At 56.7% G+C, this 16,060-nt stretch overlaps 1 protein-coding gene across 2 annotated transcripts in view; it reads left to right on the plus strand.

The window, feature by feature from the left end:
• The first annotated feature begins 578 nt into the window (after nt 1–578).
• The window catches only part of JPH3 (junctophilin 3), an 81,275-nt gene continuing 65,793 nt past the window's right edge, over nt 579–16,060 (plus strand). For both annotated transcript variants that reach the window (XM_059904949.1, XM_059904950.1), the window contains exon 1: nt 579–1,429. In XM_059904949.1, coding sequence (XP_059760932.1) covers nt 1,048–1,429 — 382 coding nt within the window. In that variant the 5' untranslated portion in view covers nt 579–1,047. The remainder of the gene's footprint in view (nt 1,430–16,060) is intronic.

Genomic DNA, 16,060 nt, shown 5'->3' on the forward strand with positions numbered 1-16,060 from the left:
GGGAGGGGGCAGAGAGCGCCCTGGGTGCTGGGCGCCTTCCCGTTACGCAGTTCCTGTCCCTTTAAATCCAAGTCCCGGGAAAGGGGGGCTGGGGCGCCCCGGCTGGACCCCTATTTCCAGGCCGGCCGGAGCAAGAGGGGACGGCGGGCGGGCGGGGCGCCCGGGGCCTCCGCCTGCGCCACGCGCCCTGGACCAGGCGGACCAGCTCCCCTCTCCAAGCAGCCGGCGCGCCGGGGGCGGGGGGCCGGGCGGGGGCGCGCGGGCGGCGGGGTGCGGGGGCGCGCGCGCGGGCGGGGCGCGGGCTGCGGGCGCGCGCCGCGCCGGCCCGAGCGCGCGAACCAGCCCCGGAGCGCACGCCGCCGCTGCCGCCCGCCGCCTGCCGCCCGCCGCCTGCCGCCCGCCGCCGCCGCCGCCGCCGCCGCCCGACCAGCCGCATTGCTGCTGCCGCCGCCGCCCGGCCCGGCCCGCGGCCCCCAATATGGTGCAGCCGCCCGCGCCGCCGCCCGTGCCGCCGCCGCCAGCGGGCCCCGCCGCCGCCCTCGGGCGCCCGCAGCGCGGCAGCCGCAGGTGGGGGACTGCGCCCCAGGCCTGAGCGCCGCTGTCCCCGCCCGGCCTGCGCGGCCAGCCCGGCGGGCTCGCCTCCGAGGGGCACTTGCAGCTGAGGTGGAGCCGTTTGCACCAGACGCTCCTGCTCCTGCCCCCTCCCTCCCCCTCCCCTCCCCTCCCCTCCCCCGCCCTCCTCCCCTCCGGTCCTGTCTCCAGCGGGAGCGCGAGACGCTGGTCAGGCTCCGCGGCGCAGCTCGAAAATGAATAATCGCCCCCAATTGACTTAAATTCCACCGAAGCCGGCGCCGCGGCCGCCCGCCGCCCGGGACCTGCTCGCTGTGTTTTTTGCTTTCTCCATTCTTCCTTAAAAAAAAAAAAAAAAAAAAAAAAAAAAAAACCAAAACAAAACCAGCCAGCCAGCCAACCAAGACTCCGGTTTGTTGATCGCCTTTTTTTTTTTTTTTTTCACCGTTTGCGGGATTTGCAAACCGAGTTACATGCATGTCCAGTGGGGGTAGGTTTAATTTTGACGATGGAGGGTCCTACTGTGGAGGCTGGGAGGACGGCAAGGCGCACGGCCATGGCGTCTGCACCGGCCCCAAGGGCCAAGGCGAATACACCGGCTCGTGGAGCCACGGCTTCGAGGTACTGGGCGTCTACACCTGGCCCAGCGGCAACACGTACCAGGGCACTTGGGCGCAGGGCAAGCGCCACGGCATCGGCCTGGAGAGCAAGGGGAAGTGGGTGTACAAGGGCGAGTGGACGCACGGATTTAAGGGGCGCTACGGGGTGCGGGAGTGCACGGGCAACGGGGCCAAGTACGAAGGGACCTGGAGCAACGGGCTGCAGGACGGCTACGGCACCGAGACCTACTCCGATGGAGGTAGGTGCGCCGGGCGCGCGGGGGCTGGCGGAGGAGGGACCTTCTTCTCTTGCCTCTTCTGTTTATCTCTGGGGAAGTCCAGCTTTTCCCTCCAGAGGGCCGTGGGCACCTGGGGCATTTCCTGGGGCTCCCTGGAGGCCACAGCGGCCTTGGCTACAGGTTGCCCCACTGCCTGGCGGGGGACGGTGCCCCTGTGCTAGCTAAAGGGTGTTGGGGGCTTTCCAGGAGCAGTGCCAGGCCCGGGAGCCGCGGAGCTGAGCCGAGTGTCAGTGCATCGTCCAGGAGCAGGCCGGAAAGGCCAGACTGGGCCCGCGGCCTCCTCCGGTACCCGGCAAGGGCGCAGGGGGGCTGGGAGAGGGCCCCCTCCCCTTGTTGGCAAAGCTCCCTGGGTGTCGGCCTCTGGGAGTCAGGCCCCAGCTCTGCTGCTTGTTTTCCTGCGGTGCCGACGGGCCTCCCTTAGTCCTGATCAACCCAAGCCAATGGAAAGAGAGCGGCTGGGAGAGCTAGAGGCGGGGGCTGCGAACCCAAACCATCACAACAAGGCAATAAACTTCTAGGTGGTTGGACGCGGGCTAGCACTGCCGGAGCAGTCTGCTGGGGGGAGGGAGGGAGGGAGGCCCATCTGTTTAGCGCGAGCCCAGGAAGCTCGCCTGTCAGTGGCTGAATCATTTTCACCATTAGTTTAGGGGTGCTCTGTGCCTTCATTCTAAGATGCCACCACATTCCCGGCTGGAAGCCAGAGTGCTGCCCGCCTGCCCACCCGCCGCCGCGGCTGTAAGATGGTTTCTGTGCAGGGAGCCCTGGCCAGCTTTGCGGCTGTCCCCCCCTCCCCCCGTCCCAGGCAGTCCGGTGTCCACTCCTCAGGGCGTCTGAGAGGCGTGGAGCACTTACTGTTTCTGGAAGCCAGACCCCAAACAAGCCTGCTCTCCGGAGGCTCCCTCCCACACCTAGGAGCTCATCCTCAGAAGTGGCTCCATGCCTCCCCAGTGATTTTTCAGGCATGCGTGCCTGGGAAAGGAGTGGGGCACAGCGGGGACTTGGGTGCTTCGGCACAGAAATCACGAGCGTACGTGTGGCCTCCTGCTCGCTGCCTCCGAGTGCTACACACCTGCTCCCCGGCCACATCCACAAGTGACGGAGGGCTGGAGAGTAATTATTATTTTGGCTTATACAAGCGAGAGGCAGGGTTCGTTATTCCCCCGAGGGGAGGAGGCGTGGGGGGCAGTTACTTATATAACGCTCTTGCCTGTCGAAGCCGTGGCGCCCCGTCCCAGGTGGCCTCTTCTGTGCTGTTGTTGTTTTCCTGGAGTGGGTTGGAGAGCTTCGCTGACCCTGGCGCTCTGGGGCAGGCTGAGCAGACGGCCCTCCCTGGGTTCTAGGCCGCGGGTGTGTGTGTGTGTGTGTGCGCGTGCACGCACGCGTGCACGCGCAGGCACGGCAAGGCCCAGGCGCAGATGTGGGTGGCTGAGGTGGGCGGCTGAGCAGCTTGGCGCTCCCAGCTGGGCTCTTTGGGAGCCCGGGGACCGTCGTCACCCAGGGGCTCTGGTCTGGCCGCTAGGCAGATCCGTCCCTCCAGAGGTGCTCCCTGCTGTGCCTGCACCTAGAGACTGGAGCCTGGGAGGAGAAGAGCCCCGGTCCCTCTGGAGCTCAGCAGAGTGTCTGAGAGTGAGGTCCAGCGCCCCAGTGGGCCCACCTTCCCCAGAAATCTTCAGTGGCCCACAGAATTCCATGCTCCGTTCCACAGACATCTACTGAGTGCCTAGTCTGAGCAGGTGCTCGGGGCTCTGGGAAAACGGCAGACAGAAAGCTGTGCCCTCACGGAACTTCCATTTCAGAGGGAAGGGTGGTAATTTCGCTGTGATGACTGGGAGGAGAGGGTCTGATTCTGTGGCTGGGCACGAGCGTGGGAGCAGATGCGTCGTCGTGAGGCGTGCTGCTGTCGCTGGGCGGACATCCTTGGGTCTCTACCCGCCATTCAACCGGCTACGCCGTGTCCACTCCCTAAGGCACTTCCCTCTGCGCCGTCTTGCTTGGGTCTCGCACGTTGGAGGGGCAAGGGTCATATCCATCACAGACAGAGCCAGGGAGGCCCCGGAGCCCACGAGACAGGATAGAGCCCCCAGCCTTTGGTGGCAGAGTCGAGGGTTTGAACCCCTGATCTGCCCAGGGTGGGGCCCTCTTTCCTCACATCACACCACCTGTATGCCAGCCGAGGCAGGCACACAGATGCAGGGCGCCAGGCCGACTGCTGCCTTTTGTTGGCAACAGGGCATGATGGAAAGTCGAATTGACCTTTCTGGCCTGGAATAATCAGGCCCAGACATCTGGGGCCACTTTTCTGGAACATGGTCCCCGCTCCTCATTAGGAAGGTGACTGTTGAGTATGTTTGCCCTCAAGCAGTGCGTGGGGTGAGCAGGGCCAACGTGGGGTGTCGCAATCCGCCAGAACAGAGCAGTGGGTCTCCACGCCTGCTCCCAAGTCAGCTGGTGGGCGGGGGTGGGCCACGTTTCGGAGAGGGCAAGTAGAGCCTTCATGAGTTCGTGGTCCTGACTCCAATCCTGCTTTTCCTTTGCACTGGGAATGGGAATATTGGGCAGGCGTCAGCAAAGCTCCCGAACTTCAGCCCAGCTCCCGGTGCTGACTTGGGAAAGTGGTGATTTTCATGAATAATGCACCAACGGCAAATGTAGTCTACATTTAGCTGGAATTGGTGTGGAATCCATTTCAGCTGGGGACACTTCTGCCAACTCCTCCTCCTCCTCCAGGTTCATCCTCCCCTGGGCGCAAGGCAGTCATTGGCTCACTAAAGTGAGCTGAGCGGCCTTCACTGTCTGTCGAGTGACCCCACATGGACGGTGAGGCCTGGGGGGCCTAGGGTGGCAAGAGCACATGCTGTGGAGTTGACATCCATTGGGCTTGAATCCCAGGTGTGCCTTTGCTCTGCTCTGTGACCTTGGGCAAGTTACTTAACTTCTCTGAGCTTCTGTTTCTGAAACTGTACAAAGGGCTGATAATAACTGTAAAGTAGGTGGAGATTAATTGAGGCGGTGTACACGTCAATGCCAGGAATAGAGTAAGCATTCGTTATTATTTAACACTGTTTTATTATTACAGTTCATATGTGATGAATGTCACTTACAATGATCATTATTAGAACCAATAGCCAGACAAGATAATGATGATAATGAAAATGATAATAAATGGCAATGTTCAGCACTTACTGTGTGCCGAGCATGTGGCCAGTGTATGTATAATTACAGCACTCAATTCCTGTACCTCTCCGGGCTTGGTTTTCTCCATCCTCCCATTTCCCGCATTGGGAAGCTGAGGCTCAGAGGAGCCAGATGAGTTGGCTGATGAACGCTGGGCGGCACCAGGATTCACGCTCGGGGCAGCGATTCCAGATCCCGTGCTTCTGTGTGGAACACCTCTCTCTAAACTCCCTCGTACAAAACTACCTCCTTGTTCCTTCCTCTTCCTCCGTACCCGTTCTTCTCCTCTGGGTGCAGCAGAGGAGTTGTAGGCAGACGCACATGGGCAGACACCACACCCAGGCCCTCTTCTCCGCTCGCTGGACCCCTGCTTTGCTGTACAGGTAAATATTTCCTGCTGGGTGCCATGCACACAGGGTCCCTCGGACCAAAAGTTACCCCCCCACAAATAAAACCCTCCCACAGCCCGAAAGATATGAGTCATTGCACACACCCGGCCGCTCCCCCTCAGTTACAGATTCCGTTCACCGGCCCAGATCCCTCAGCCCACACGAATCACACACGCCCACAGTCAAAATTCAGATTCCCCGGTGCCTGCGCGCACACACAGTACACCTGTCACCCAGAGATGGTTTCCACCCTGTCTTCCAAAACACAGCCATGTGCACCCTCCGCCTTTGTTCCATTGCCAGGTACTCCAGATCTCTACCAACTCCTGCTCCTGAGAAGCAGCTCTCCCGGTAAAGGGAGGGTGCCAGCCGCAGAGCAGGGCTCAGATACAGATGGGTTGCAGCTTTGTTTCCACTTTAAATACACGTTTAGGCAGTTAATGCCCCCTTTAAGGGGGGAAAAACCCTCATCCAAACAAAGTCAATGACCATTGGTCCTGTTTTTTGGTGCTTGGCCAGGAATATGTGAAAAGTAAACTGTTTTTTTTTTTTTTTAATCCAAATGCTCAATTTAGGAGGAAGCAGGTCCATGGACACGGGTATTACGCCAGTAGGAACTCATTTCAGAAACAAAAGGCAATTGGAGATAAAAGCGTCTCCTCAGAGAGCCTTTCAGCCCCTCTGGGGAGGGAAAAGTCTCCATGAGGTGAAAGGAGAGGGGAAAGCAAATAACTAGTTCTTTGTTGCCAATAATAGCTGAGAAAGGAGTGTAGCTGAGAACTCCCCCCATCCAGCGCAGCCCTGGAGCGATCTAACGAGCTTTATATTAGGAACCCTGACTGGGCTGGTGAGGAAGTGAGGATCAGCACCCTCCGAAAATAGCCACCCGCCGCCTGGCTAGTGAGTAGCCCTAGCTGACGCTGACGGTGCACGCAGCAAAGCCGAGGAGAGGGGGCCGTGGGCCCTTCTTTCCTGAGGATGCCATGGAGAGAGGAAGCCCCTGGGGGAAAACGGTGATGGTGGCAGTAGGGGAGGGCCAGGAATGTCTGCCCTTTTGCTTCAAGACTTTTTCTTCCTCATCTTCTGCCAGGCCTCCACAGCTCTAAAGACAGCTAGCTATCAACCATGAGCTGATAATTCTGTATAAAACATTCCTTAGGTCCTTAAATGTCAGCAAGCTATTAGATTTGTGAGCCCTGGAAGAGAGGATGGCGTTTGTTTGAAATTTCTGCAGTGGTCCATCCCTTCTTGGATTAGCCACTCCCCAGTGTGTAGTTTCCTGGCTTGTGGAAGGTCACGTGGTCGATGAAGGTGGCACTGCAAGGGGTCCTGGCCTCGCCAGACAGGCTCTGTGGGCTGGAGGAAGGGACTGGCTCTCCCGTCATTCAGGAGAGGAGCTGCCCCTTCAGCACCTTGGAGAGCGCCCCCAGCAAACTGCCTGGGCTGCCAGGGAGCTCGCCTTGCTCGAATTCCTTCCGGGCATCTCTTCCAGCCAGACCGCGTCTCCCGGCCAGTGCCCACCTGGCCCTGACCCCTCCACACTCGGCCACCAGAAGTTTTCCTGCTCCCGCTCTGTCAGTGTGTGGGTTCCATGCTCCATGAAACACCACTGCTGGGGGTCTTTGTTTTTCACCCCAATCCTATCAGTCTTTCCTGAAAAAGTTGAGTGCCTTCTAGATGTCTCCTGGTGAACCAAGAGAGCATTTCCCAGCTAACAAAGGCAGCTTTGGGGTGGAGTCCTTTAGTAGGACTCATGGAAATAAAACCTGAGGTTTATTTCTGCCTTGGGTTGTGTATGCTCAGTTCCTGTGGGTGTACAGGGGTTATAAGTGCACACCAGGGACTTCCCTGGTGGTCCAGTGGTTAAGACTTCGTGCTTCCACTGCAGGGGGCATGGGTTCGACCCCTGGTCAGAGAACTAAGATCCCACGTGCCACTCAGTGTGGCCAAAAAAAAAAAAAAAAAAAAAAGTGCACACCATAGGCAGCAAAGGAACGATTTTGTCTGTAGCAACCAATGAAAGACTGTTTTGCTTCCGTTCTCTTTAAATGGGCATCATCGGATTAGTCATCTACACCAACCCTGCCCAATCTGTATGCGGCTATTTGAATTTGAATTTAAAATAATTACAATGAAATGAAATTTAGAGACTCGCTGCTTCCGTCACACTAAGCCACATTGCAAGTGCTCAAGTGCCACCTGTGACTCGTGACCACCACACGGGACAGTGCGGAGACAGAACGTTTCTATCATCACACAAAGTCCCCTTGGACAGCGCTGGTGTGGAGTGTAATAAGAGTCATGCAGAAGGGGCTGTGTGTCTGTGCCGGTCGCTGTTGAGTGTCCAGTCACTAAAATAGTGCCAGCATACAGTGGTCACTCAATAAACACTTGTGGAACGAATCAACTGTGCAAATGCAGTCGTGTTTGGTGATTTCATCCACTGTCATCGTTTCACACATCCATGTTGTTGCAAGAACTTAGAACCGGATGTAGACAGTTAAAGGGGAATTTTAAAGCTCTTTAAAGCATTGCTATTATAATTCCCTGGTCGGTTTTGTTTTGTTATCAGCTCTGTCGTTGCTCATAGAGACTGCCAGTGTGTTACGTGAGTAAGGTGGATGGTGTTGAATATAGTGCATAATAGAGATAATGTCCTAATGCTGTGAGGCATTCGTGGCCAGAAGACATTTTTGGAGCACTGTCTAATGAGCAGCTTTCGTTGTAAAGAAGTGCTAGGAAAGACAAGCAGAAAAATAAGTACCCTTTCATCTGCACACTTTCTAATGATCCCGTTTCCTCAGCTTGATTCATTCATTCATTGAGAAGCATTTACTAGTTCCTACTATGTTCAAGGCATAAAGACTGAAAAGCTCAGGTCCACTTTTGATGAATCCACCTGGCAATCTTTGCTGAGCCTGACTCTGTGTCTTAGTTCATTTGGGCTGCTGTAACGGAATACCATGGACGGGGCAGGGGTTGGGGGGTTTTAAACAACAACATTTATTTCTCACAGTTCTGGAGGCTGAGAAGTCCCAGATCAAGGCACTGGCAGATTTGGTGTTTGGTGAGGACCTTCTGGGTTGCAGACTGCCACCTTCTCTGTGTCCTTATGTGAGGGGAGGGACAAAGGAGGCTGTGGGGTCTCTTTCATAAAGGCACTAATCCCATCATGAGGGCTCCACCCTTATGACCTAATCACCTCCCAAAGCCTGTACCTCCTAACTCCATCACTTTGGGGTTTAGGATTTCAACGTATGGTTTGGTGGGGAGGGGGGGACACAAAACTGCAGTCTATAGCACTACGTATACAGTACATAGTTTGCAGTAATGTAGGCTGTTGGAAAAAAAGAAGCAAATGAAAAATAAAACACAAGAAATAGGAGGACGTGACTTTTACCAAGAAGAATATGTAGCCTGTATGCAAAACTAAACTATGTAAGATAATTAGGGGTTTCTTATGCCAGACTTTGGGCATCCCCAATGGAAGTACCACAGGTGAGAGTTCTGAGAAGAGGAGGGAGAGACGTGTGTTTCCTTGAGTGAGCAGCAGAGACGTCCCTGGAGGGGCCCCTGAGCTGTGTCTGAATGACGGTGGGCAGTGTGGCCATTACCCCACGGCTGAAGTTGCTGACTTTGCAGGAGGCTTGTTCTCGGCCTCGGCTTTCTCATCTCTGCGATGGAGTCATAATAATTTTTTCCATTTCCATCTCCCACCTTCCCGGGAATGTCAGAGGTGTTGATTGGGATGCAGGGAGGGCTCCCTGGTGCTTTTGGAGACCTCTGAACGAGTCGAGGGTCAGTCTCCGCTGCTGGTGCTGTCCTGCCACTGTCTGTTACTCAGGCCGGTGCGTCCCACACGTGAGTGTGTGTGAGAGTCACCTGGGAGGTGTGCTAAAACAGATTGCTGGCCCCCCGCTGAATTTCTGGGTCTGAGGTGTCGCCCAAGACTTTACATTTCTTACAAGTTTCAGTTGATGCGGATACTGCTGGCCCGAGGACCCCACCTTTAGAACCACAGTGCTGGGCAGTGCCTCTGAACCCCGGCTGCACAGTGGGACCACCAGGGATGGTGTCCCTGGAGACTGTTAGAAATGCAGAAGCTCAGGCACCCCGCAGACCTGCCGGGTTAGAATCCGCATGCTTGCAAGACGCCCGGGTGGTTCTCACGCGGGCAGCTCCGTTTTAGCGCACTTGTCCCGATCTTGGCTGCTCACGGAGTCATCTTGGGTGCTTTGGAAAATGCTAGTGCCTGGGCCCCACCCAGAGACGCTGACAAGGTGGTCTGGGTGTGGCCTGAGTGTTGAGATTCTTTTTCAAAGTGTCCAGGTGATGCTGACATGTGTCTCGGGTTGACGGCCTCTTGTCCAGAGCAGCCTCGGCCACGTGTCGGAATCACCGGGACGGCTTCAGGGGGGGACCCGTCTGGGTTCCACGCAGCGCTGCTCCAGCCAGGATCTCGGACGGTGGCATCTGGCTTGGGGATGTGATAAAAGTAGGCAGGGCTGAGAGTCGCTGCTCTGGACAGAGTTTTCTAAAACTCTGGGCCAAGTGGCTCATGAAAATGAAAGAGACTGTAGCGTTCCCAAGCACCACATGTAAGAGCTGTTACGTTTCCGCTCTGTCAGCAGTGGCTTCCTCCTCTGTGTCTGTGTCTCCCCTTTGTTTCTTTTTTTTTTTTTTTTAATATTTATTTATTTGGTTGCACTAGGTCTTAGTTGTGGCAGGCGGGCTCCTTAATTGCAGCTCCAGGGCTCCTTAGTTGCAGCTCGCCAGCTCCCTAGTTGTGGCACGTGGGCTCCTCAGTTGTGGCATGCGAACTCCCAGTTGTGGCATGCATGTGGGATCTAGTTCCCTGACCAGGGATCGAACCCGGGCCCCCTCCATTGGGAGCACGGAGTCTTATCTACTGCGCCACCAGGGAAGTCCCTCCCCTTTGTTTCTTGTAAGGATGCCTCTCATTGGATTTCGGGCCCAGCCAAAATCCAGCGTGATCTCATCTCAAGAACTTTAAGTTCATTGAATCTGCAGAGACCCTTTTTCTAAACAAGGGCACATTCCCAGGTACCAGGGTTTAGGACATGGACGTATCTTTTGGGGGACACTCTTCAACCCACTACAATGCCCTACAGGCTTCGGTTTGAACGTGCTCCGAGGTGCATACATGTTAACTAGAATCCTAAAGCGAGGAGATTCCTTTGGAAGAAGGATAATCACTGTTTTTCACATCCACTTTGTCCCAACTACTGGACTGTGCACTTACCATAGATGTTACTTTTTTTAGTCCTTAAATCAGTGCTTTGGGGTAAAGCACGTGCTGCCATTTAAGGGATGATGAGAAAGTAAAGCGTGCAGGGTTCCGTGGCTTGGCGAGGTTGCATGGCCAGGGGCAGTGGGCCTCGGCTGGCCCAGAGCCGCCCTTGGCACCTAGCGATGGCATTTCCCAATGGAGCGATCATTTCAGCGCCCACCCCCGACCCCACCCCATACCTTACTGTTGAGGAAGCTGAGGCCCAGAGGAGTCCAAGGTCTAACAGTGAAGCAGAGAAAGGGAAGGATGACACAGTCTTCTGGACCTGAGCCTTTGCTGGGCCTTTGCCCAGCCATGCATAAACTTGTGGGGTCTCCCAGACCCCTCTGAGAGCATTTGGTAGCTGTGGTCCTCTCCCAGGAGGCAGGCAAGTCCCTGTACTCATGCGATGTTTTGTGGGCACCTCTGGGGGTCGAAGACTCCCTGAGACTTCTCCATGGACCCCGGATAAGAGCCCTTCCATCCTCCACAGCTGTCCAGACGTGCCGAGATCCCACAGCCAGCGGGAAGTGGGAGGAGGGCCTGCGGCGTCCCATAGGCCTGAGTGCAAGGCCAAGGCCCGGAGCGGGCAGCGGGCCTCTCCCCGTCCCTCCTCTCCTGTGAGGGCGCTCCGTAGCTTCTCCTGGAGGACTCCTGGGTCCGCCCTTGCCGCCACCATCTGACGCTCTGCCCTTCCTCCCGTCCTGCTCCCCCCGGCTCACGGCTGTCACTCTCAGGCCTGGCGAGTGTCTGGCCTTGAGCTGGGAGCTGCGCAGCCTTCTTTCGTGTGGTCTCCCTGTGAGAGAAGCGTGACTCCCCCGATTTACAGGTGGGGAGCTGAGGCTCAGGCGCGCAGTGGAGACGGGAAATGCTGAAACAGGGCTGCCCTTGCAGTCTCTCGGCTGATCGCCTAACCCCGGCCACCTGGACAGGCTCCCAGGGGAGAGCCCAGGGGCCTGCCGTGGGGCCACCTGACGCAGGCGGTCCCGGGGACCACGCCTTGAGAAGCACCTGTCCCTCCCCCCCGCGAGCCAGCCTCTGCATCAGAGCTGAGGACGGCAGATGGAGGAGGGGAGGCATCTCCAGGGGGGGTGGGCCGCAGCCACACCCGGGGGAGGCTGGGAGGGTTTTCAGTGGGGGAGGGTTTCAGGAACCAAGGGAGGCCAGGGGACCCCTCCCAGGAGTACCGGGCGGGATCTTACCTGGCAGGCCGGTGTCACAGACCCGGGCGGGCTTTGTCGGAGGCTGGTCGTAGGAGCAAAGCCAAGGGGCTGTGGGCCGTGCAGCCAACCTGTGTGCATGGCCTTTTCACGGCCCCACCCCTGGCCATTGGGCTGCTTCCTGCTGAGTTCAGAGACGTAGCTGCAGTGGTTGAAGTCCACTTTGGTGAGGACGGTGTGGGGTCTGTGGCTTTGCCAGGCGTGGCGCCCCCCTGCTGGCCCCTCCGGGCCCTCCGTGTGCACACGCGCCTGTGCGCTTGCTCCCGTGGCCCCCACGCTCCAGAGGGCAGAGGCCCGTCTGTCAGGTTCCTGACTGTGGCCCCCGCTACGGCCGCAGCGCCTGCAGCAGGGGGAGGCTCGGGGGACCATGGTTGGACGATGAATGAATGACACACCAGCAGAGAGCTGAGGATGTGAAGGGGCAGTCGTGTGGAGAGCGGGAGAACGAGCACGTGGGGAGAACAACACGTGCAAAGGCCCAGAGGCAGAGGCGTGGGCTGCAGCCGAGTGAGGGCAGAGGGTGAGGGGTCTGAGCACAGCTTCCGGGCCATGGGAAGGACGTTGGATTTTGTCCAGAGGCCAGGGAAGGGCTCTGAAAGGTTTAAGCAGGACAGCAATGCGATCTGATGTTTGTCCTTTTGTAACTAAACGTTTTGTTTCCAGATAATTGTAGATTCACGTCCAGTTGTAAGAATAATACAGGGACATCCCCAAGCCCTCCACTGTGTCCGCCCCAAGGATAACATCTTGCAAAACTCTGGTACAGTGTTATAGCCCGAATGCCAACGTTGATACAGTCCGATACAGAATATCCCATCACCACAGGGACCCCCGGTCCTCCTTCCATGGCCACACCCACTCCCCCCTCACCCCTGTGTGTCCTCAGCCTCCGGCAACCACTGATGTGCTCTCCATTTCTCATTTCAAGAGTGTTCTACAAATGTGGCCTTCTGGGAGCAGCCTTTGTCACTCGCCGTGGTTCTCTGGAGACCCTCCAGGCCATTGTTCCCGTCGACAGTTGGTTCCTTTCACTGCTAGCTGTGTTCCAGGGTGGATGGAGCGCTGCCCCGTCACCGTCCAGGGCCGTCTGGGGTAGTTCCCGCGTGGGGCTGCTGTGAATACCCGCCGCTGCTAACTTTGACGTAGAGGCTTTGTGTGAACCTGAGTCTTCATTTCTCTGGGATAAATGCCCAGGAGTACGTTTGCTGGGCCGTGTGGCAGTTGTACGGTTGTGTTTGGATAATCACTCTGGCTGCCGGGTGGGGAAGGAAAGGGGGGCCAGAGAGGAAGCTGGGGGCCCCTGGGAGGCGGTGCAGGTGTCCAGGGGGGAAGGGATGATGGCCTGGGTCCAGGTGGGGACAGTGGGCTGGGGAGAACCAGAACCCTGAGAGTTCAGAGGTGAGCAGAGCAGGCGGGCAGAGTCCGGGACGGTCAGCACCCAGGCACCGGGGACAGAGGGGCCCCTGGGGGAGGGGTGGGTGTGGAGCCAGGTGAGGATGGCGAGGCTTCGGTGGAGGTTGTGAGTCTGGATCTCAATGGGGCATCATACTCTGGGAGGCGGTAGCAAAAGGCAGGAGAGAGGTTGTCCCTGGAGGGGCCCCAGGACTCAGAATCGGCTGAGGAGGAGGAGGGCAGGGAGGGGAGGAGGGTGGAGACAGGCCCAGGGGGTGGGGGTGGGACAGCAGGAGCAGAGATGGGATGGGGACCCAGCCCTCACTTGTCCCGGCCACGTGGCCTGCATTTTCATCCGTTAGGACATCTGATTGCCCCACACCCCGTGAGGCCAGGCCCACACAGTTACTGTGCCCATTTTACAGACAAGGAAACCAAGGCCAAGGGATAGAGCGACTTGCCAAAGTCATGTGGGAGATTTGGGTTCTGGAAGCCACAGAATCACACAGCACAGGGCTGAGTTCAGACCCCAGATCCTTGGTTACGAGCCTGCGTGGGGCATCTTGAATGCTGTATGCGAGCCCAGGCGAAGATTTCTGAGCTGGCGCCTGGTATGCACAGATGCTCCATAAATAAGCTAGTATTACTGTTGTAAACCATTTACAGACACCAGTGGTGGATGACAGTCCCGGTTCCACGCTTCCTGTTTTCCCCACCTATCCTTATTACATCCTAGAGGTGGTATCAAGCCTGCACCCTGGGAGAAGACAAATGGTATTGTTTTACTGAGACATAATTTACATAAAATCCATCCTTTTTTTTTTTTTAATTTTAATTTATTTATTTATGGCTGTGTTGGGTCTTCGTTTCTGTGCGAGGGCTTTCTCCAGTTGCGGCAAGTGGGGGCCACTCTTCATCGCGGTGCGCGGGCCTCTCACTATCGCGGCCTCTCTTGTTGCGGAGCACAGGCTCCAGACGCGCAGGCTCAGTAATTGTGGCTCACGGGCCGAGTTGCTCCGCGGCATGTGGGATCTTCCCAGACCAGGGCTTGAACCCGTGTCCCCTGCACCGGCAGGCAGATTCTCAACCACTGCGCCACCAGGGAAGCCCCAAAATCCATCCTTTTAAAGTGTACAATTCACTGCTTTTAGAAGTTCACAAGGTTGTGCAGCTATCACCACAATCTAGTTTTAGAACTTTTTTTTTTGTCACCCACAAGAGAAACCTCGTTATGCATTAAGCAGTCACTCCCCATTGCCCCTCCCCCGCCCCGACGTTGACAACCCCTAATTTGCTCTCTTTCTCTGGATTTGCCTCTTCTGGACATGTCAAATAGATGAAATCCTACACTATGTGGTCTTCCTTGTCTGGCTTCTTTCACTCAATGTCTTCAAGGTTCATCCACGTCCCATGTATCAGAACTTCATTCGTTTTTAAGACTGAATAACATTCCACTGTAGGGATAAACCTCAGTTTGTTTATCCATCCATTCATTGTTGGACGTTTGGGGTGGTTCCACCTTTTGACTCTCGTGAATAGTGCTGCTGTGAACATTTGTGGACACAGTTTTGTGTGGAAATATGTTTTCCATTCTCTTGGGTAAATACCCACGAGTGGAATTGCGGGGTCATATTGTGACTCTTGTGTTTCACCTTTTGAGGAGCTGCCGGCCTCTTTTCCAGAGCAGCTGCGCCGTTTTACAGTCCCATCAACATGGTTTGAGGGCTCCAGTTTCTCCACATCCTCTCCACACCTGTTATTATCTGCCTTTTTGATTACAGCCATCCTGGTGGGTGTGAAGTAGTATCTCACTGTGGTTTCAATTTGCGTTTCCCTAATAACCAATGATATTGAGCATCTTTTCATGTGCTTCTTGGCCATTTGTGTGCTTTTGGAGCAATGTCTGTTCAGGTCCTTGCCCACATCAAGACTGTGTTATTTGTCCTCTTACTGTTGAGTTCTGAGGCTTTTCTATGTGTTGTAGATAACCACGGTGACTTAAACTGCAGCGCCTGACTCCTAGCCATCCCCAGGGTGGGCGTTGACATGCTGCCCCCCCCCCACTGGATGGTGGATTCCTTGAAATAAATCGTGGGTGCCTTTCTCTTGCCCCCAGAGTACCTAGCACGGTGCCAGGCACACAGCAGGGGCTCAGTAAACGTCGGGACCTCAGCCCACCAGCTAAGCGGCCAGGTGGTCCTGTCCAGTTCTCAACGAGGTGGCTTTGATGGGCTGCATTTAGGGTCTGTTTTACCAGCAGCGAGAGAACAGCAGTGGTATCTGCAGGGAAGCTGGGACCCACACAGGTATTTATTGAGCACGGACTGTGCCGGACAATGAGCTGGCCCCAGGGAGATCAGGGAACCAAGAGCGCCAGGGCGGTGCGTGCATTTGCACAGGCTGGGGACCGTGTCAGTGAGTCCTTTACATTTAACACTGATGGGATGGAGGAAGCTGGGCCCAGGCTAACAGGGGGGCTGGCGGGTGTCTGGGGCATCTGGGAAAGCCTTCTAGGGGAGCGACTTTCCCGCAGAGACCCGAGGATGGCAGGAGTGAGGCGGGTGTCCTAGGCGCACCAGGAGGAGCATTTTTAAGCACCCAGAGGCAGAGGGAACAGGGCCGCCCCGGAAGCACGGGGGGACCAGCATGGCTGAGGTCAGAGCACAAGGGGCCATGTCTGGGGACTAGACCCCCCCGGGCCGTGGGGGCCACGGCCTGACCCTTTGGGTCTGCACAGAACCAACCTGATTGTCCGGAGAAACAAGAGCCAGGAGGTAACCCACCAGGGACCGAGGTCCCAGCAACAGCTGGGCCGGAGTCTCCCTGGGCCATGGTGTGCCACGCTGCCCGGACAGCGGCTGTGTCCATGGTGCAGGGCTCAATGTGGAAGAAATTAATCGCGGGTCCCCGAGAGAATGCGGCAGAAATATAGCAGAAGTCAGGGTTTTCTCGGGGCTGGATCCAGGTTGCCGTGTTGACAGTGACCGTGAATTGACAGGCGCAGAGTGTCCTGCTAGCTCGAGGCCAAGCAAGAGGAGGAAAGGACAGGAGTGTTAGTGGAGAGACGGAGAGGGAGGGAAGGGGGCAGGGGACAGAGACAGAGACAGAGGAGACAGAGACAGGAGGG

Source organism: Balaenoptera ricei, chromosome 19 (genome assembly GCF_028023285.1).
Source record: "Balaenoptera ricei isolate mBalRic1 chromosome 19, mBalRic1.hap2, whole genome shotgun sequence".
NCBI lineage: Eukaryota > Metazoa > Chordata > Mammalia > Artiodactyla > Balaenopteridae > Balaenoptera > Balaenoptera ricei.